General features: G+C 36.9%; 1 protein-coding gene across 4 annotated transcripts; it reads right to left on the reverse strand.

Moving 5' to 3' along the window:
- Positions 1-437: 437 nt before the first annotated feature.
- BTF3L4 (basic transcription factor 3 like 4) lies at positions 438-23,177 on the reverse strand. Of its 4 annotated transcripts, XM_070259977.1 has the most exons (7): positions 23,008-23,093; positions 19,771-19,837; positions 16,195-16,308; positions 6,648-6,880; positions 5,512-5,713; positions 3,882-3,941; positions 438-3,336 (listed from the first exon to the last, which is right to left on the reverse strand). In XM_070259977.1, the coding sequence occupies exons 5-7, from the start codon at positions 5,705-5,707 to the stop codon at positions 3,290-3,292; spliced, it is 303 nt and encodes a 100-aa protein (XP_070116078.1). In that variant the 5' UTR covers positions 5,708-5,713; positions 6,648-6,880; positions 16,195-16,308; positions 19,771-19,837; positions 23,008-23,093; the 3' UTR covers positions 438-3,289. The 4 variants fall into 4 exon arrangements, with proteins under 4 accessions (XP_070116078.1, XP_001491004.1, XP_070116079.1 ...); XM_001490954.5 differs by lacking the exon at positions 6,648-6,880 and having other exon boundaries at positions 23,008-23,177; XM_070259978.1 differs by lacking the exon at positions 19,771-19,837 and having other exon boundaries at positions 23,008-23,130.
- Positions 23,178-23,189: the final 12 nt, after the last annotated feature.

Genomic DNA, 23,189 nt, shown 5'->3' on the forward strand with positions numbered 1-23,189 from the left:
CCTAGAACTATGAGCTCCTTTCTGCAGTGGCTTAGGAGATAACACACTTTAATCATTTTTCATTTTCACCTTCATCATTTACGTGGTTCTAACAAACCCTGTTTGACTCAGGCACCATTTTACAGAGGAGGAACTAGGCTCAGAGAGCAAGGCCTTCATTGCACTATTACCGAGGCACTGTTCACATTGTATTCTATGAAAATGGCACCCCCTAGAATACAACAAATATGAATGGTGACCCCTAGAGTTGTGCATTGCAGCAGCCCTCTTAGAAGGTACAGCATGGTAGGTGATGGAACTGATCTGTATCTAAAAACCTGTGCATTTCCTCCTATCCCATACTATGTCTTATCATGATATCTTATTTAAGGATATATAGCATACTTAACTAGAGTTAAACACTGAATTAAAACAAATAAATCAAACACATCCCAATATAGGTTTTCACAAGAATCTGGTAGGCTTATTAAAATTAATTTAATGGAATCCCGTAAGCAATAGTTACTTAACAACAAATCAAGGTGCTTGATATATTCTTAAACCATTACTTAATAGTAAAAAAAAGGATAAAACAAATATAAGGTCCCAACTATTTACTTTGGGCTTCCCCAAAACAGATAAACGAGGAGCTTTACAAAAACTGAAAGAACAACAAAAAAACCTGAAAAGACTAACCACAAAAATTAAGACCATGAATCAATTTTCTGCAGACATTTCTTGAATTATCCCAAAATTTTAAGGTGAATTTACCCAGAAAATGCTTCTACAGTTATCTTGGCAATACATAACCTTAGTAAAAAGTACATATTTAGTAACTACTTCATATCTTAAAAAAACTATATAATTCATATTTATGCCAAGAACACTACAATTTACAAAAGTGTCATCCATACTCTTACCTATACCTACTCACTCTAAAGGCAGGAACATTTCTTTGGGTTGAGTCAGGGTCTTAATATGCTTTGTCCAGGAAAGGGGAAGGTATGAAAATATAAAACAAAAAAGAATATTGGCTCATTGCACACAAGAGAGGCAAGTCATTAAGAGTTGTCACAGGATAAAAGGAAATATCGACTAGAGCTCCTCTAGGTGAGTAGTTAAAATGTGATCAAAAAGGAAAAAGAGGAATAAGTATATACATGCAAAAAAGCTTTATGGGTATTGATAAAAACAGACATCTCTGAAAAGATAAAATCACCTCCATGAGAATTTTCAGAAATGAGATTCACAGAACTGCGGGAGTGGTGGAAACATTAAGATTTAAAAACATCTCATTTGACTGATGATGAATTTCAGAGTAGTTAGGTGACCTGTCCAAGGTCACATAGTTAATGCCAGAGTCTGGATTAGGACCCAAGTCTCCTGACTTCCATATAAGTGCTCTTTTTTCATTCACTATACTACCTATCTCTTATATGTCTCTAACCACTTCAAGTCCCCTCACTCTCTCTGCCCTACAACGTGCCCCCTGGGGACAGTCAGAGGAAGAGAATTCTGGATTATGTAGACCATTTAGAGCTACTGACCTAACAGCAGATAAAACCTTATTTCAAATAATGAGTGGCCTGAAATTCATTTGGGGGTGGGGAGTTGAGAGGACATACAAAAAGAAATTCTGTAGACAACAAAAAGTGAAGCACAAGAGGAAACATTATCCTCTGTTGTTGTTTTTATTATGTTACTTCATTTTGTAGTTAGGTCCATATATTATATAAAACATGAGAGGAAAAATGAACAAATTTATAAAATGAGGTTTCTGGATAAAAAAACACAAGACCTTTGCCTTCATGTCTATAGCTCTCTTGATATGTTGTTGGTCTTGTACTTTAGATATCAAATAAAGATATCTAGCTTGAAACAAAAGTTGACATGCTGCAAGGTTAAGCCATAGTTAGTTTGATGCTGGGCCAGAAAATGATAGATTTCCTAAACCTTATCCTTAAATATTGGCTATAACAAATGTTGATATAGCAAAATGCAAGCTTTTATCATCAGACAGCAAGAGGGAAACTTGAATGAATGAATGCAACTTACCTCCAAGTCCTCTGAAAGGAGGTGAAAAAATAAATACTGTGTTTTATCGGTGTTCCCCCCAAAGCATTACTCTAAGCATGCACGAAGGATGCTGTGAGCAGCTACAATAGTAAGATCCAATCCAGAGGTAGGTTCAAGGCCAAGAGTAGGAGAGTGGTTGAAGAAATCCTCCTGGCGCCAGTACCATTTCATACAATGCCCATTTGTGCTGGGGGATGAGTCTACGGCCTATTTTTTTCTCATTCAAAAGGACATTCCCAATTTCAACCTTGCTGAGAAAGAGACATTTTTGCACCTGCTTTTGGAACAGCTAGGATAAAAGATAAGGCCAGCATAAAATTATTTAGCAAGCACATGCTAGCTATTCCAGTTTGAAATCTACCCAACTGTAAAATCAAGGGGGAAATAAAAAGTTGGAGATGGAGCTGTTGTTCAAGATGAGGGAACAAAGTCTTACAAAAAGAGAGATTAGGCACTCACTTAACCCTATATGGAGAACACCCTCCTCAGGCTAGGTGGAAGATGAGAAAGAGCCTTACTAAAGGATGACCAGGCCATCTGGAGACCAAAAGGAGAGGAAAAAGGGCATTTAGGAAGAAAGCTAGTAGAAGAAATTCTTCTGGGTCTGACTAGGTAAGTGAATCTAAGGCAACCGCATCAAAGATATGCTACCCATTATGCCAGCATGAAGCTGGTGGCAAGTATCTCAAGACATTTCAAACCCAGAGAAATCTATGAAAAATGTTAACCAAGTAAATTAAAACCAAACCTACAAGGGTAAAATCTCCTTAGATTTGAAATCCAAGATACTGAGTTTTCATTAATTCTGTGTATTACTAGAAGAAAATAAAAAGTAACAAATGTAAAGATTTGTTTTATTTCTACTGGGGGAAGGAGGAGGATAAATAGAATGTTTTCCAATTTGTTCTCCACTGTATACACACATACTCACACGCATACATACACATACACACACCAAAAATACCCCAACAAAAACCAAGAATCAAAAACCAAAACACCCTCAAACTGCACCAATACTTCGTATTTTGACCAAAAGAACAGATCCTGGGAGGAAGTGCAAAATGCAAAATCAAATGACCGAAAAATGCTGAACAAACAGCATTATCAATATACAAAATATTTATATTACTGAACTAGTAACAGTTGATGTTCTCTGTGTCTGTAAAACTTTGGAACCACATAGCTGATTTGTTAAATCTAGTCCATGCCAGCTTCCAAAAACCAAGAAAAGATTTTAGTTAGCTTCATTCTTTGATGCCTCATCAAAATTTTCTACGAGATCTGGAAAAAAAAAGTAAATGAGTTAAAGATACAAAAAAAAGAAAAGAGGTAAATGAAATTCCTAACTTCTAATCCCAATGAAAAAAAATGTTGCTATAGGAATTAGCCTGAAAATACATAGGACAAGAGACAGAAATGAATTGGTGGCATCTGACTAATAGGCTTCATTTATCTGCTTAAAACAGTAATCCTAAGGAAATGTTGTTCTTTTTTGTCTAAGCAAACTATTAAGGTGGACGACATTTTCATATATCAATCATAATTCCCAGAGAAATGTTATAACAATAACTATGCAAATTTATGATCACAGTGATTCCAATTTAATAAATGCAGGCAGCAGAGCTTTGTGTGATAATTTCCAATTCTGAGTTCTAAATGGGAAGGCTTTTATTCTTTTTCATTAGATCGTATCCACTGTCCACACTGTTGTGAATCAATTTAAATTCATGAGCTTACCATCAACAAAAAACTGAAAGTTATTATGCAATGAATTAACTTAGATAAACAGGATGCTAAAATTTTAAAACTAAAGAAACGTCACTTACCTGGAACGTCATCATCTTCCTCATCAATGTCTTCTGGTTTTGGTGCTTTGCTATCCAACACTACAAAAAGTTTATTTTAAAATTAGTCATGGAGAACAAAGACCTTTACAGAACACTTATAATGTTTATCTTTTTTCCTATTTAAATCTTATATAGTTGTTCAGAAAAAGCTAAATATTGTTTAACCTAATGCCATATTTTTCACTTAATGCTAAAATCAATAAAACTTTAACTTCACTAGATACACACTAAATATAGCTGGCAATTTTTTTTGGCTTTCACAATTTTTATTTGATCTTCTTACTTGGTCCTGTGATGTAGTTTTGGCAGGTAATATTATCATTTACTTTTAAATTTATTTAATTTTTATATAAGTAATATAGTCTTCTAGTTTAAAAATCATAAGTATAAAACATATGCAGTGAAAAATCTACTTTCACATCTGTCCTCTATCCACCCATTTCCTTCCCTGCAGTAGGTAACCTATGCTATTAGTTCTTGTTTAAGTTCTTTCCAGACAACTTAATGCATAATCAAGTAAATACGAATATATATTTCCCCTCTTTTTAGACAAATGGTAACATCCCATGCACACTACTATGTCCCTACTTTTTTCTCTTAAAACAAAACTTAGAGGTATTTCCACATCTGTACACAATGAGCTTCCTCTTTCTTTTTGTCCATCCATAGTGTTCCATTGTATGGATGCACCATAATTTGTTTAACTAGTACACGGCAGGTGGGCATTTCGGTTGCTTCCAATATTTTGCTTTTGAAACCATACTGCACTGAATTTCCTTGTAATTTTGCACCTGTGCCAGTTTATCTATATTGTCCCTGTTTCATAGACGGGGCAGCCGAGGCTCCAGGTGATGAAATGATTTGTCCAAGGTCACCAATGATCATCACAGCAAGTTCTGCAGCCCAGCTATGAGAGTCTCCCTCCACTATGACATGGAGCCTAGATTACAGTTCAGCAGCCAATGTTTCGTGCTGCAGCTGGCAATTTCAATGGGTAGTAAAATTTATATGCAAAATGGAATAATTCAGATGAGTCTGAATAAAAAGACATTATAGTTAATTTATTTTCCAAATCAAAAATCAATATTCAAGATTTTTTCCATCTCTTTTGGTATAAGAAAATATCTAGCTATGTAGTATCAGCACTGAAATAATAGCCTCTTCGACTTTTAGGGGTAACAAGACACATTTGAAACCAGAACCATTTTGGAAATTAGAACTTATGGTTGCTGCATCTACTGCACAATCAACATTAAACAGAAATATAGTTCTGTGATAACACTATCCTCTTGTTGTCATTACTGACAACAAGAAGTGAATATCAAATTAACTGTTTATTAAATGTGGCCTGCAGATCCTGATACTTTCCTTTTAGGTAATTACCTCTCAAGTCTATATTACTACCAAAACATTTTGAATATTCTATATGCCATACTGCATAATTATTAGAGATACAAACTCAAAAATTTATGAAGCATACAAGTAATACTATAAAAAGTACAATTTACATATAGGCAAATCCTTCCAGTATAAAATGGGACACCTTTTAAATCACTGGGTTCTTTAATTAAGGTGGGGAGGGAAAGAGATAGTAAATTAAAATACCTACCTTGCCGAGGGAACTGTTCAGCTAATTTCCTAAGACTTGTTAAGCTGTCAGCACCAAGCTGACTTAATATTCCAGGAAGCATTTCTGTGATTGGTTTGGCTTCTGCATGACCAGTAATTGCAAAGGTGTTAGCAGAAAGGGAAGCCTGGACTTTGGGATTGTTGAAATGAATAACTGTCCCATCATCTTTAATCATGTTCACCTGTATGATCACGGAAGAAAAACTTCACACATTTGGTACTACTAAAACACTGTTTAAAGAATAATTTAACCAGTTATGTTTTTTTACTTGGTAGTTATGCAATCCCAAGGTAGTAATTATCTAAGCAGTGGATATGGGTGGAAAAAGACTTTGGCAACAAAGTAAAATGACATAGATGGCACAAATTACTAGGATGGTCAAGAAATAGTCATTTTATTATAGAATCTAGATTTTAAATTCAAAGATTTCTACTATGAGAAAGAAGTTCATGCCCACATTTTTTAAAAAATGAAATCATCAGTCAAGAATTGGCTTCTTAATGAAATTACCCGTTATCTTACTTAATTTACACTATCAAACTAAATCAGTACAGATACTATTTGGTGGATTAGCATCTTACTTAGGGGACAGGTTGTAAGTGGGTAACAGCGTATGGTAAAAATAACCACTGAAAATCCATAAAGAACACTCAGAAATTTAATCAATCAGGTGTTTCGCTCCTTTGAACACTTAGTAAATTTATAAAAATTTCAACTTATTCTCATCATGTCATTCTTTGTAGAAGATTTTGTCAGTTCCTCTAATTCTTAAGTGTACCTTTTCAACAATCTGCAATAATCCTTGTAAATGTCAAAGAAGCTCTCCCACCCACTTGCCTGGTCACCTGAACATGCTTTATCAATTACTCGGAAAACTTTACAACCATCCTCATATTCTTTCTATAGCTTTCACCACTATGAATCAACTGTTTCAGATTTGATTTCATCCACTGCCTGGGACTTACTGAAAAGGAAAGCTGAACATGTGCTATTTAAAACGTTTATTTTTTTCTCTTGTGCACTTTCTTTCTGTGTTTTAGTAGAGTTGAATTTGCATAAGTTAAATGTGTCAATAATGTGATTCCACTATGTAATTGATTACACTGGGAAGTTACCTTGGTGGTAACATGCTTATTATATAAAAAGGTTAGGAGAGTTAACTCTTGGCTACTTTAGAAGCATTTCATGATCCATCCAAAAACTGCCCTTGTCACAATCAAGCAGAGATGCTGAGTGTTCTCCATGGTCAGTGGAAGTGGGCTTTTCTTCCTCAGAGGTGATCACCACCACTGACAGACAGCACCAGAAAGGAAGGGGAAGAAAGGGGCTTCTAAATTTCAGGCAAGACCTGGAACACAGAGAAAATAAAGGCAAATTCCCTGGAAAATTGTAACTAAACCCCACAATTTCCCAAATTTTCTCTGACAAAAATCACTATTTCAATTCTATACCCTTCCCCCTCTCAGTATTGTACTTAAGGTTCTATTATGTATGTTACATACAGTAAGCATTCAATCAAGCTGTTCTGAATAAATATCATGAGTTAAAAATAATTTATATTAACTTTAGAAAAAGATAGATTACGTAGTTCTGAAGGTAATTATAGTTTAGGTAGAAAAGTTTAATGTTAAAGTAGCTGAAAATCTGGGAGAGGAATGGCTTGAGAAGAAAGTGGCATAGTGAATACAAAATGGGATACTGCTCTGGATCTATCCTAGAATCACATAATTTTAGTATGGGGAAAAAATAAAAAAAATGGTAGAGCTATATTTTCCAAATCACATAATTTAGTAAAGGATTTCTACAATATTTCCAGGCATGAGAAGAGTCTCAAATATTGAAATTGCAGACACTAAAGTCACAAGAGATTTGAAATCAGTATTGTTCCAAAAAAGTCAGCCCATATATTTGTTGAGCTTAGAGATCTTCTAGTTCAAATCTCTTGTTGAAGAAATAAACACTAAAGACAAGAGCTCTTGGTTAAGCAACATTTCCAAGGACAAACAGCTAGTTACATGTAAACCCAGAACTTGAATCTGCATTTCTAAACTTTCTGGTTTAGTTTCCTTCCTACGATGTCATTCTCATTCTTAAAACATTTGTTTGCCTATAAAAATTCAATTCCCCACGGCCCCATGAAAGCTCGCCAAAGAATTATCTCAGAACATAAGCTAAATGCAGAATGCAAAAGAAAAACAGCAGATATATAGATAATAATAAAATAAATAAGAGGCTAACATGGGGCCAAAAAGAATAAACAAATTCATGAATTTTCCTTCTGTTCAAGCTTCTTTTCCAAAGACTAAATGTTAAAAGTCATATTTTACATCCTGATGCAGGTCTTTGTAGTTTGAAATACGTTGTTTGAGTCTAGTGTGAAAAGCAAGATGAATTCCATCTCAAACTGTGAAACAGAAATAAATTTATTAATGGTTGTTTTAAATGGGGTTGTATAAAAGATGCAGCTTCATGAATAGAAAGGTCCAGAAATGGGTGGAGAGCTAATTTTAGAATAGAGAGTATTTTATTCTTAGAATAGAGAGTATCTTATTCTCTATTCTCTAGAGAAGAATAACTTCTCTAGAGAGAAGTTAAAAAAGCCAGAATATTTTATTTCTTTTTAACATTCCTTCCTCTCTACTGAGCAAATGACAGTTATATAAGGCTCCTAGACACAGCAATTAGAAACTATCAAAGGATGAATTGTTGGGCTCAACAAGATCAGTCAGACACCTCCATCACTCTTTTAGAGGCAAAAGAAGGGATAAGGAACTTGTTAAATTCACAAAGCAAATTGTATGCATTTCATATGGAGACGTGATTTTACTGCTGTTTGGTTTAAATAAGTCATGCCATCTAGATACAGTATAAGAACAAGGAGCAGACAAGTAAACAAAGACTATTAAACTAACTACTATACCAGCCCTCAGGTCCCTTTTTCACTCAATCAAACATCCTCTTTATGTCAAAATGTTTTTTCTACTTAACAGGTAGCTGAAGGTAAAGAACGCTACTTGAGCTATGGAGGACAAGGCATTTTTGAGACCCCAGTCCAAAATGCCAGATGCCACTGCTCTTATTTTTTGCTCTGACAATACTGACATGTCTTTAGTTATCAGAAAATATTTTGTCCTCTCATGCCCAGTGCATTTACATACGCTGTTTTCACTTTTTAAATGAACCTTTTCCTGCTTCTCCACCTTGAAAATGCCCATGTATCTAAGACTTTGGTCAGATGCTTCTTTCTCTGTGAAAACTTAAGGTGGTTTATGCACCCCCTGCACTTCATGGGTATTGCAATTAAACAGAATTGTCTCATAGTATAATTGTGTTTGTAAGTCTCTGACCTTAGTAGAAGGTGAACTCCTTGAGATGAGAGACCATGCCTTACTAGACATAGTATGCTCCCAAGTGTCCAACATATAACAGTCACTCAAATCTGCTGAATGAGTGGACACTTCCTATACACCTTATTCTAAAATCATAGATGTTGTTAGACCTCAATTCCCCAAATGCTAGATGAGGGGTCATCTCAAGGTTTAGAAATAGTACCAGTAGTGCCCCCAGTGAAGGTGCCCAGAACCTCCTGGGCTATATCTTTGGCCTAACTTTTCCTATTGTTCTGAACTTCCAGAATCTGCCCAACTGCCCTACAGAATTCAAGGCCATTTTAAGTTATTCCTGGCAACTGCTGGGTGGCCCCCTTATGATGCTATCAAAACCTTAACCCCTGCCTTCAATGGCCTCTGAGTAGGGCATATATATTAATTGTAAATTTTATGCTCACTTTATTCCTACACACCAGTAAGTTTTTACGGATATAGGAGGCTCACAAAGTTATACTTGACTCCATAGCTCTTGTGGATAACTGCCCTCTCAGTTCAGAGAGGTTTCAATTCTTCTGCTATGTGACTTTTTTTTGTATGCAAGTCCCCAATAGGCCAGCTAGCTGTAGTTCTGAGAACTGACAGTTGTCTTAAAATCAAGTTTTACTGCCACTTCTTCCTGCATGTAGTGGCACTTAAATGTTTATCAGGAAACTCATCTTTCATTACCTTCCTTCTCTATCCTAATGGGGTGAAATAAAAGACATTTTAAGAATAAGGCACATCTAGGGTTTTGGAGGCTGTGTTGTCAGATTTTGAGGATTACAGGCTTTGCAGACACCCCCTAAGTCAGTATCATTGACATTCAATCCTTCATAGCTCAACATCTGCTTATTTCTAAAGGCTAATATGAAGCACAACCTATTATTGTTGATCTGAGCTAAAGCTAACAGCTGTCATTAGACTATATGATATGCTGAGATCATTTTCTCTTATGCTCTGGTGGTAAGTCTGATGAGATGGATAATGTAAAATGGCATATACTTTCTGAAGAGCTATTTGGCAATATGGATGAAGAATTCTAAAAATGCTCATGCTCTTTCAGCCAGTAACTTCATTTCCAAGAATCTATCTGAAGGAAATCAGAGATGAAGATAAATATTTATGTATATAAAAGTCCAACATGTGATTCTTTTATGATCAAAGCATTATAATGTAAATAAGTTAAAAAATGTTAAATTATGGGATATCCATATATTAGAACATATGTAGACATGTACACTGATAATTAAGAAGAGTTTTTTAATGATATGAAACAATTTTTATAATATAATGCTATTTGGGAAAAAAAGGGTTCCAAATTGTACATCTAGCTAGTCTCAGATGTGTCAAAAATATATGTATAGAAAGATGGGAAAGAAATATAAGACTAACAGTAGTTATTTCTGGTAGTGGGACTATGATTGAATGTTAATAGCTTCTTCATATTTTCTGTATATCCCTAATTTTCCACAGTAACAATATATTTTTATATTGAGGGGGGAAAAAGGTTGTTTTAAACAAAAGATGTTCATGAACAGATGAATGGATAAAATGTGGCATTATCCATACAATGGAATATTAGTCAGCTATCAAAGGAGTGAACTTCTGATACATGCTAAAACATAGATGAACCTTGAAAACATTATGCTAAGTGAAGTAAGCCAGACATGAAAGGACAAATATTGAAAGATTCCACTTACATGAAATATTTACAACAAGCAAATCCACAGACACAGAAAGTAGGTTAGAGGTTATGAGGGGCTGGATGAGAGGGGAACAGGGAGTTATTGCTTAATGGGTATAGAGTTTCCATTTGGGATGATGAAAAATTTTGGAAATAGTTAATGGTGATGGTTGTACAACATTGTGAATATAATTAATGCCACTGAATAGTACACTTAAAAATGGTTAAAATGGCAAATTCTACGTTATATATATATTACTACAATAAAACAACAGTAAAACACAAAACAAAAAGCCAGAAGAGCAGAATCTTAAAAGATAAAGTAAGGCTGCAGTGGAATGATAAGGTGAATGGGTGCTTCCCTTTCACCCTCCTGTACTGAGCTGTCCACCCATCAGCACCCAAGGTTCTAGCTGGAGGAGGAAGAACTGTGACAAGGGTCAATCAACAACTTTTGGTCTTCCTTCTGTACAAGTGGTTCCGGAAAAATAAGAACCAGGAAGAGAAAAATACAAACAGTAAAACTTGTGTGTACCATTACAAAATTTACATTCCCAGCCCTAAGCTTTCTCCTGAGCTCTAGCTTCCTATGATTAACTTCTTACAGAACAATCAGTATCTCTTAAACTTAATGGCCCAAAACAAACTTATCATGGGAGTCAATACCTTATTAGACTCTTATAATCTACTGAAAACAGATTACTTGGTTAATAAGTAACCATTATACCCCACAATATGAAGTTGTAATGATAAATGTATTATAGCAATTTAAGCTAAGGGCAGTGGAAGTACAGAGAAAGGGTTGATTGATTATGCCTGGAAAGATTGGGAAGTTTTTATGGAGGCAGAATTATACCCTAGTTAAGATAAAAGCTATCCTTTGACTATAATAGTAAGACTGAAGCAGGTAGGCCATCTGAAAAGAGATTCAGATTTCTGGTGACATTTCTTACCAAATAAATCTGATAAAATCAATTATCTTTGAGAAATGGAATAGATCTTATTGTTGATAGATTCATGTTATCAAGGGAAGAAAGGTGACAGCACGGTCACTATATTCAACTAGATTACCAAATAAGAAGCCCAACCAAGTATCTTCAAATGTCAGAGAACATAAAACATTTTCAGAAATTTAGTTCTGGATTACATTCTGGGACTTTGCCTATGAATTCGTTCCTACAACCTGGCTATTTACTTGGCTTCTGTATAAAACAGTCTCTGACACTCCCTTGCCCTTGACTTTTTGACAGCTTTCGATTTCTCTGTCTTTGGTAACACATAAAAGAAATCTATATATGGTAATAATTTATTACACGAAATCAACAACAAACTAATGAATACATCAAAGACCAGAGAAGCTTGTCTTAATCCAAATAGTCCTTTAGTTTTTAAAGTTTCTGAAGAGGACATAAATTAAGCTTTGGGAGGGGAAAAAAAATAACCAATACTGACAGCCTAGAGAGTAAACTTGGCAAAAAGGCATTCAGTGAGTTTTTGAAACCCACCACTGATCTTCCTCTGCTCTCTACCCACAAACTGAGTACCTTCTACTTGTTTGATGTTTTGAAGGTCTAAGACAGAAAACAAAGTAATATTATTTTGGTTTTACAACAATGGCAACAATGGCTTCTCTTTTCAAAAGTTTTCATCTGCTTTTCTTAAACTGCCAAAAAACGCAAAGACAGGGGCTGGCCCCGTGGCCGAGTGGTTAAGTTCGCGCGCTCCGCTGCAGGCGGCCCAGTGTTTCGTCGGTTCGAGTCCTGGGCGCGGACATGGCACTGCTCGTCAGACCACGCTGAGGCAGCGTCCCACATGCCACAACTAGAGGAACCCACAACGAAGAATACACAACTATGTACCGGGGGCTTTGGGGAGAAAAAGGAAAAAAAAAATAAATAAAATCTTAAAAAAAAAAAAAAACGCAAAGACAGTATATTCCTCAGAATTCAGCACTTTGAAACAAGCTTAAAACATCCCAAATTAAAAATAACAAAATTGTAATTGTTTCTTCTATTCTAAGACACATATGTTTTTACATATCCTAGTATTTCTGAAAACTGTATATATGTTTTCATGTATACATTTAATGCAGTAATATCTTTTTTCCCTCTAAGAAGCTGTTTTTAAACCATGTGTGTCATCATTCTTTAAAAAGAAATGTTGAAAAAAACTCTACCTTAAATATAGTAATACAAAACATAATGCTTGAGGCAAGCCGGATTATATATAGTTTACTGGATATTTCTATACAAAATTATTTTAGATCTGAAAAGTGTTATATACAGTACAAATACCTTGGTTCTCAAAAATATCAATTTTAGAAAGAGGGAAAGAAGGAAAAAAGTAAAACACTCCATCTTAGGTTCAAATATTCAGAAATTTTACAGCTGTTACCTTGCATTTTAATTATCTTTATGCATATTTTCTCTGTACAACTAGACTATGAGAGTCGAAAGATATCACACACACACACTCACACACAGGGTGGGGGGCACAATGAGAGTGTGTGCGTGCCTATTACGTACTATAATTTTCTATGCAATATTTTACAGCTATGATTCCTCAAAAAGTTGGAATTGCCTTGGCAATACCAACAAAAAGGAATTCACAATACAATGTAATAAATGCTACAATAAAAGTAAATACAGAGCATTATGGAGGTACATAGGAAAGGCACCTGACCCTTCTTTGCACAAATGTGTATATGTGCTATCAGGAATGCTGCTGAGAGGAAATAACACCTGTATTAAGACCTGAAAAGGGAGAAACAACAACGACCTTGGAAATACTGTTGGGGATTTCTTTTATCTATAATGGCATAAACAATGAATTCCGCATGGTGGGTGCCCAATCATACAAGATATAAGGCAGGTACTTTCTCCTTCTTTGGTAGGGGTTTCGGGGGATGGAGAGGAAGGAGGGGCAGGAGGAGAGAAAAGGCCAAGAGTGGATATAAGAAAGTATAACTGAAAAGACCAAAACAGGATAAATTAATGAATAGAATCAACTCTGGTTTTGACACACCTTAGTTCAAATCTAGAATCCAGCACTTACTAGCTAGGTGGTCTTGGGCAGGTGCCTAACTCTCTAAGTCTCAGCTTTCTCATCTATAACCAACAACAACCAACTCAAAGGGATATTGTGAAATGGAAATGGCATAATACGTATTTAGTTATTTGTCTAGTTGTCTAATTAGTTTCCCTACTACCCTATAAGCTCCAAAGGACGGAGATTATGAATAATATCTTATGTAGTACTGTCTAGCCAGTCCTTGGCAAAATGCTGGGCACACAGCAGATGTTCACTAAGTGTTGACTGTCATCAAATACTTTATCATCACAATTTCAACTACAAAAATACCATGCTCTCAGCACAGCATCATAACAAGTTTGACTGTATTCTGAAGAGATCAAAGACTGCTGACTGGTTTCTTATTTCACTATAAAACATTTATAAAATTAATGCTACCTCACCACTAAAAGTTTTATTAATTATAAGAACCATAAAGTCTTCCAAATCTGAACAAAACCCAACAATTAGAAAAACATCCCCTTGGAGATATCACATAGTTAAATCTATACTTCAAGGAGGTGTAAATACAATCTTTTCCTCTCTATCAAGAAGTGTTTTCAACCAAGGGTGATTTTGCCCTCCAGGGGATATGTGACAATGTCTAGAGATATTTTTGGTTGTCATAACTGGGTAAGGGGGTGCTACTGGCCTCTAGTGTGTAGAGGCCAGAGATGCTGCTAAACATCCTACAATGCACAGGACAGTTGCCACAATAAAGAATTATCTGGTTCAAAATGTCAATAGTACTGTGGGGCGGTGGGGGAGTCAGAGAGTAGAAAGGTAGGCAAAGAGATAAGATTGCCTAAACACTTATAAGCAGATTAGGTTTAACATTATCAGAGTTCATGTCTATTATTGCAACTTAACTCTTTTTTACCAAGCTTTGGATTTTTTAAGAGAGGCTTAGATTTGTTTTTTCTGAAATATACCCCAGATAAAGAGAACAATATCTCTAAAAATTATTTTAGGTCGATGAAAATATATAAAAGCTTTCAGTAGCTCAGGGAAAAAAATGCATATAAAATGCTTAATTTCAATACTTGCAAATGAAGTTCTAATCTTTATCAGAGTAAGAATGCATTGCCACATCAAGCTGAAGATAAAAAAGATACATGTGGCTTACATTTTCTACTATTTTATCAATATACTGCTATATTGAAAGTACAGGGGCTGGCCCTGTGGCCAAGTGGTTAAGTTTGCATGCTCCGCTCTGCAGCCCCGGGTGTCACAGGTTTGGATCCCAGGCACGGACATGGCACTGCTCATCAGGCCATGCTGAGGTGGTGTCCCACATAACACAGCCAGAAGGACCTAACAACTAGAATATAGAACTATGTCCTGGAGGTGCTTTGGGGAGAAGGAAGAGAAAAAAAAAGAAAGTACAAAGCCAATGTGAATCATGTATTAATATTCACTCATATCTGCATGGGGGAAGAAACGTGGCACTTTGCCATTTCACTGCCTTTTCTTTGGTATTCTGCTATTTCTTTATTAGTGATCCTCACCTGCACATTATTTCTGATCTATGGTTTACAGCACATGAGCATTAATTATCTATTAGAAATTGTGAGGCAGTACCACACATAATAATGATATAATTAAATCTAACTCACGGCAGTGAAAATTTAAACATTTGTTACTAGCAGAAATGGAGTGGCCAGCCTGGTGGACAGCAGTTAAGTTCGCGTGTTCTGCTTCTCGGTGGCCTGGGGTTCGCTGGTTCAAATCCTGGCTGAGTACATGGTGCTGCTTGGCATGCCATGCTGTGGTAGGCATCCCACTTATAAAAAGTAGAGGAAGATGCACACAGAAATTAGCTCAGGGACGGGCTTCCTCAGCAAAAAAGAGGAGGACTGTCAGTAGTTAGCTCAGGGCTAATTTCCCTCAAAAAAAAAAAAAAAAAAAGGAAATGGAATCACCAGCTAGAAGCGGATCTTAGATGGTAACAGATCACAAACAGTTGATGTTATTATAATTTTTCTTGACTATCTTTTGAAATAATATCATTCTTTGGCTTCACATTTGAGAAAAGTAGTATAATCAAAATATAATAAAATGATTAAAAAATTTTAACCAATAATTTTTGCAAGAGGTCTAATAAGAAATCCAATCCATGTAAAGCTATTGCTAAAGCTTGTTGGGTAAGGTAATAATAGAGACTTTGTAGAGAAGAAAGGTACTCTTACGGGGGGAAAAAGTCCACCTTATTTGAAGAAATTCTGGGGTTTCTTTATTTCTCTATTTTTAGGAAAAATATCTTATTTTACATTAAAACTCAAAAGCAGCTCCATAATTTTGTCATATATGCAAATACTTTGAGTCTGAAAGTAGGATGAATTCCTTCACTACTAAAATCATTTTTTTTGACAATCACTCAATTTTATACAATGAGCAAATTCAACAGCTATAGTCCTTCAGACATCTGAATGACAATATCAGATTCTTTTAAACCGATATTTTACACTTGAAAAGTATGGATAATTATTTGTGAATATGCTATTTGTCCACATAATTTAACAATTTACAGAGTGATCATACCTCTTCAATACCAGCTATATTATTCACAGCCAGTTTCTTTAGAGAACTCTGAAGTTTTTTGTCATCAGCTGTAGCTGTTCTATGTACCACCTTCTTCTTTCTGCGAGCTGTACCCTGAAAAGAAACCAAACAGAAGTGTTAGCATGCCTTGCATCTGGCATCTACAATCACGTCTTCCTATCCACAATACTCTAGCTAAAATCCACATAAGAAATTGCTGACTTAACAGTAATGATTAATAAGACTGCTCAGAGTTGTGACTAACCTAGCTTTTTGAAGGTCAGTTACAGCCAGTTTTTATTCTTTCCAATAACCAGCCTTTATCATTTCAACACATTATGTTTTAAAAGTTTTCTAACAAAAATAATTTATAACTTTAAGACAATTTAGTGTGCTTTATAACAACTTTCAAGCATTATGAAGAAAGCTTTCTTATAGCCCCTGACAATAAAGTTAAGTCTAAAGATATTCTGCAACTTTGGAGATTATGACATAATTAAAAATCAAATGTCTACTATGTGAGTGTTCCAGAGTCCCAGATGAAAAATGAAAAAGATCAAGTTCTTACTTGTGGATCAAATACTTAGAGTGGAGGGGAAAAGGCAATAAATATATAAACAAATTAGATAATTTCAAACATGATAAGGGTATTAAGAAAAAAACCCCAACAACACAGTGATAAGAGTATTGGGTGGGGTCAAGCATTACTTTATTTGTATATTCAGGGAAGGCCCCTCTGAAGAGGTGACATATCCTGAGATCCAAGCAGAATGAAACAAGAGTGAACCTATTGTTTCTAAAATGAGAAAGCAGGCCAATATGACTAGAGCAGAGTGAACATCAGGAAAGGAGGAGGAAACTGAAATCAGAAAGACAGGCAAGGGCCAAATCATGTAGCCTAGAACGCCACGGGCAGGAGTTGGATGTTATTCCAATTGCAATAGGAAGCCATTGGAAGGTTTTAAGCATGGAAATGACTTGATCTGATTTATGATTTTAAAAGATGACTGAGGTTGCTGTGGAAAATGAACTATAATGAGATCAATCAGAAAGCTACTATAGCAGTCCTGATGAGAGATGGGAGTTGTGGCAGTGAAAATGGTGAGAGCTCAGACTATCAGAAGAACCAACAGGATTTGGGGATGGACTGGATATGGGATATGAGTGAAAAAGCGATCTAGAATGATGCTTGGATTTTGGCCTGAGAAAATAGGTTGAAAATTATACTATTTACTGAGAAAGGAAAAAGCTCATTTCTAAATGGATACTTTGAAACTCTAAATATATTTTTCCACTGAAAAACTATTTAAAATAATGGATTAAATTCCCAGGCCAATTTACAAAAATATAACTTAAAGGAGAGGTGAAACACTACCAAAAGCAGCGCAAGTCTTGAGAGCTAAATCTTGTTGAGACCTCGCAGGACTAAGGGGAAATAACTGGAGATTTCAAACTCTGGGTAGCTCCTGCAGTAGTACTCAGGGAATCAACATTACAGAAGGTAGGCAGTGGCTTCAGTCTCAGCAACTCTGGTGGGAGTGGAAGAGAGCTCTTTGAGTTGCAGTAGAGATTGTGATGAAATCCAGTTGCTGAAGGATGGACTAGGAGTGACTATTTACATAGATGGTCATTTATTTGTAAAGTTTTCCTCACTCAGGGATAGCTCAATTGCTTGCTGGATACCTCAATGCAAATGATCCTCAGGCACCTCAAATTCAACATGTCTAAAAGCTTATCAGTCCACCAAATTATTCTTCCTATATTTCCTAAGTGTTGTTGCTGGTAGTACCACCATACACCCAGTCTCTAAAACCAGAAATTTGGGGGTCATCTTATACTCTTTTCTCCCCTTCATCCCCCATATTCCATCAGTCATTAAGTCATGTCAATTCCAACCCCTCTTGATTGTTCTCCTCTCTGCTAAACTTCTATTTCATTCCATTTTCCACATTGCCAGAAGTTACCTTTCAAAAATGACTGTTATTTCTGTCTTAAAATCCTTTAAAAGTTGCTCCCTGCCTATAGGATAAAATCCTAAGCTCCTTAGTATGGCATATAAGACTATGATCTAGCCCCAAATTACCTGGTTGTTTCAATTCCTACCATTCTTTATCCATTATATACTCTAAACTCTAGCTATACCAAATGGAAGAAAGCCATTCCATTAAGCATCGTATTATCTCAGCATCCTCTGTGCCTCTGCATGTGTGAGAATATAATCCCTTTTCACCCTACCCACTCAACCTCTCACTTGTCTGCCCTCACTATTTAGTGATAAATTCTTGTTTATTCTTCAAATCACAACTCAGTGATGACTTCCTTGTCTCTCCTAGGCAAGAGCACCTTGTACCTCATTTTAACATTTACTGTTCTGTAGTGTAATTGCAAGCATGTCTCTTCCAAGCTGAGCTGTGTCGAGAGCAAGAAACCTTGACTTGTTTATCTCCTATGTGCTTGACACACAGTAGGTGCTCAATAAACTAGTTACATGAATGAACGTGTCAATGACCTGGTTTCAAACATTTAATAGTGCTGTGCTGCATCAAGCTCCTCCAGGTATATCCTATGGCTCTTCACTATCCCTAGTTTTTGCATTGGCACATTACATTACACTTGATGCTACAATGTGACTATTTTGGTTACATGAATGTGTTAATATGACTCCAGAGTCATATAATTGTATCACTTTGAAAGGAGAAAGTACTAATCACTTCTCCTTTTCTTCCTCTCCTGTCCCCATTCCCAGGAGCTGTGGTTATCCTCAAAGTAAACGACACAGTGGGGCTGCTACATAGTGTCTTACCTACCCCCTCCCCATGTCTGAGGTAAGTACTGTTCTTGCCTTTTCTTTTGCGAAGACTGTATTGGGCAGAGATGAGGACAGAATATTCTCCTTGAGCCCAAGGCCAGAGCTGAAGGGAACCAAAAATTCTGGCACTCAGAACTAGCTCTTCCATAGTTTTCAACGTACACGGAATAAGAAAGCTTAGGTTCATATTCACTAACATAGAAGAATAGGTAGGAATTTGAGAGGAAAACCTAGCAATGAAAACAATGTACAAACAGCTTGAGTTAAACCTCCAGTTAAACTACTTGTAAACCTAACTGTAGCAGTAGGTGTATCCAGTCAAGAGAAGGTAACCTCAACACCGGGGAAGCCTTACAGGTGAGTCTAACACCATCATAGCTATCATTAAGTATCTACTCTGTGCCAGGCACCACATTAGGTGTTTTATAAATATTACTCTAATCTTTAGAAGCATCTTATGTAGGATTATTTCTATTTTGAAGATGCAAAAATGGAAGCTTAACAAGGTTAGGTAACTTGTTCATGTCACATAACTGCAAGATGTTAAGAGGATTCAAACAAAGGTGGCTATTTCCATTGCACCATCTGAGAGAAAAGTCTTCTAGTTACCTATTTTACATCTAGACAAGTTATTTTCAAATTGGAATGTGGTTTGATCTTGATTATTGAAAGGATTTTAGATTTTCAACAACCACAAATCCAAAATAATAATGATGCTATCTGGTAATAATACATTCTCCTATCAGTTTTTCTTATGCCACACTCACCTTGCCCCCTATCCGGACCTGAGCCTGAAGTTTGGCTAACTTTTCTTGATTCATGCTGTTGGTAAATCTAGGGGGGGAAAAATAGATTTGTTAAAGTCACTGTTTTACCAAATAAAATAACTGTTTATGCAACAGTACCTTTTGGTTCACTGAGCTTGCATTATGCATCACCACTATGATCATATTAATATTGTCTATATTCTTAATAAATATTAATAACTTGTTCTAGTTTCATAAACCAGACATTAAAAGAACCAAAATTAATAATACCATGAAGAAGTTGAATATACAAACAGAAAATAGAATGGGATTCAAAGTTACCTATTTGAATCTCCCTCCTGAAAAGCGTGATTCAGTACTTTGGCATTCAGTGAAACCTACCCAATTATAAAATCTCCTAGGCAAGCCAGTTTTTTCCCTCAAAGATTTTTACAGCAGAGAGCTGTTATCAAATATTATTAGCACATCCTTCAAGCAGACTTTTTTCTCCCAAATCACATTCTGTATTTCTTGCAAACCATAAATGAAAGACAAAAAAAAGCTGGACAAAGAAGAAATTCAACAATAGGCTGTCCACCTGTCAAGATATGAGGTAGTCACATCCTCTATTCAAGGTCATATGGTATGTTAATAATAGGGAAAGAGAACCAGATGTTCAGACATTCGGCGCTTCTGCAGCACCTTCCAGAGAGTTCATTCAATACCATGCATTGATAAAGTATGTCATACTTGTCAAGATATTCTCACATACAGGGTAAAATGCCTCACGGCACAATTTGAGAAAACCATATCTCTGCTACATTAATACTACATGTTTTGGGGAGGAGGAGGAGAGGAGCTTTTTAAGACAATCTTGATTTTGAAAAGTCTAAGAACATTATAAAATCATGAATCCTAGTCTGGTCAGTAATATTCCTACTAAGGAAAAAATGTTCTGAAGGTTATAATGGGTCATAACATTCCACACCACATAAACAAATAAAAGCCATTGTTAAAAGTCTGGTCTTACTTGTTCTGTGGATCAACATATCATTACTGAGATGCAACAGAGGGAACTTTTTGGCCAATTCTCTAACCTCTTTATAATCATCACTCAGATGAAAAAAGATACTGTTTTCTTCATTTGAGATATGAAAGGGAATGAAATATTATATAAGTATTAACCACTATGTATTCTGACACTGTACTTAGGCACTCTAAGTGCCTGTATATATCTCTAAGGCACTGTATATATCTCTGCTTTTTTCCAAATAACATTTAGAATTTGATTCCTCAATCTTTGCTCAGCACTGTATCACCATGCTTAAGCAGCTAAAAACACTCTTTTATAGGAGGAAGTGTGATTAGAGTACAAAACCAGAAGGCTCGGGTGCGTGCCAATCTCAACTCGCCATAGACAAATTTGTTGATGCAAATCCCAATCTCTATATTCAATATCCCACAGAAAAGGACCACTATTCACTTTTCTCAAAGGAATGTGAACATGAAGGTGCAGTGAATTAACAAAGAGCCTAAGGAATTTTTTACAAAAAAGGAGCTAAGTGAAAATATTAGAACTAGACACAGGGTAAACCTTTTGGGACTCTTCTGCATTTTTGAAGTAACCACCACAAGAGAAGAGACGGATGAGAAGATTCAGAAGTAAAGATAAAGAGTCCTGACTTGTTTGAGACAAAGAACAAAATTAACTCTTTATATTAATGTGTAGATGAAAGAACATATTCCATTCCAGATATTCAGGACAAACAGAAAACTTGTTCCCAAAGAGTATCTCAGAGAAAAAGCATCTTAGGGAGGTTGGAAGCTCAAGCCGGTAGAGGAAGAAGGGTGTTCCTTTGTCTACTAACAGTGAGGGTGTGTGGAATTGAAGTAGGAAACAGGATTGGACTTAGTCTATGTGAGACAAGATGTCAAGCTCAGAATGTGGACTAGAACTCAAAAGATCACCTGGTTTAATTCCCTATTCCTCAATCAACCTTTACTTTATTGTACCCATTATTCTTATCTCGTATGTGAGGCCACCTCAAATACCTGCAAGGAGCAGCAGGGTGTAAGTTATAAATAAATAAAACAGTTCACCTCCCTCCCAATTTAACAGATTTGGAAATGAAGGCCCATAAGGGAGAAGTCACTTCTTAGGCCTAAAAGGGAGAAATACTTCGTAAAGCCGTATGATTAGTGAGTTCTTCCTTAGGGATCCTAGGATCTTTTAGCCATTTCCTCGAGGACTCAAGAAAGGGTGTTAATAATGTTATCATCAATATTTATTGAGTGCCTACGCTCTAAGCATTATGGTAAGCACTTTCATATATATCATATTTACCTAGAGAGGAAATAATCTCAACCTTTAGTCCCCGAGTTTTTACTATGTGGGGTTTCTCTAAGAGAGGCACAGGCTTTGGAATCAGAAGGTTCAAGGTTCTACCACTTAGGGCTTCGGAAAGATACTTTCTCTGAAATTGTGTTCCTTCTGTATTAGAAAAGTAAGGGTTAACGGGTAAATTATCAAGCACAGGGTATGGCTCACAGTAGACACTAAATAACTGGTAACTATTGTTACCACTCCGGAGGGGACAGCTATGGTACATATAGTGAAAGAACGTGGGAACGGAAGTTGAAACCGCCATTCACTCGCTGTGCAACACCGTGCCTGGCGGACAATCCTCAATTTCCTGACAGCCTACTACGCATCAGGCAGTGTGGTGGGGCTATAAAGAAGGGCAAGGCAACGAATCTCTCAGAGAGAGAGGCAGACTTGTAAACAAATACTGCCATTACGAGGTGAAGAGCGCTGCACTGGAATTCGGTCCCAAGCGCTTGGGGGCCGACGGGGCTGCTAACCTCAGTTTCCCTATCTGTAGAGTGGGAGGATCAAATGAGATGACAACAGATCGGCTGTAGAAAGCGCAAAGCTCACAGCACTGCTGCTGTGAAAAATGAGGAGTAACAGGACAGAGGCAGAGGACCACCCGCCTCCTAGGACTGGACCTGGGCGGCAACACCGCGGACTCGCTCGCCTGCACAGGGGGCGGTGGTGATGGGACCTTCCCTCAGGTGCCGACCCCCAGCTGCGCCGCCGGTAACCGACAGGCCAAGCCAGCCGCCTCCGCCCCCACTCGGCGCGCCACGGCGGAAGTGGCAGCCCAAGCGGTTGGCGGGTGTCGGAAGAAGAGGGCGGGGGGAGACCGTGCGCAGCGGCCTATGGCCGTGGAGTGGCGGGACCGCCGGGGGTCTCACCTGAAGCAGGGAGGGTCCTCCAACACCAGCACGCGGCAAGAGCAAGATGGCTGCCTCAGTCGAGACAGAGAAAGACGACGGCTGCCGCGGCGGCGGGAGCGGGGCCCACGTGACACAGCCGGCCCCGCCTCTCTCTCACCAGGGCAGCCTATCCGGGGAACGCAGATACGAACTACAAATCC

The sequence above is a fragment of the Equus caballus genome, chromosome 2 (assembly GCF_041296265.1).
Source record: "Equus caballus isolate H_3958 breed thoroughbred chromosome 2, TB-T2T, whole genome shotgun sequence".
NCBI classification, from domain to species: domain Eukaryota; kingdom Metazoa; phylum Chordata; class Mammalia; order Perissodactyla; family Equidae; genus Equus; species Equus caballus.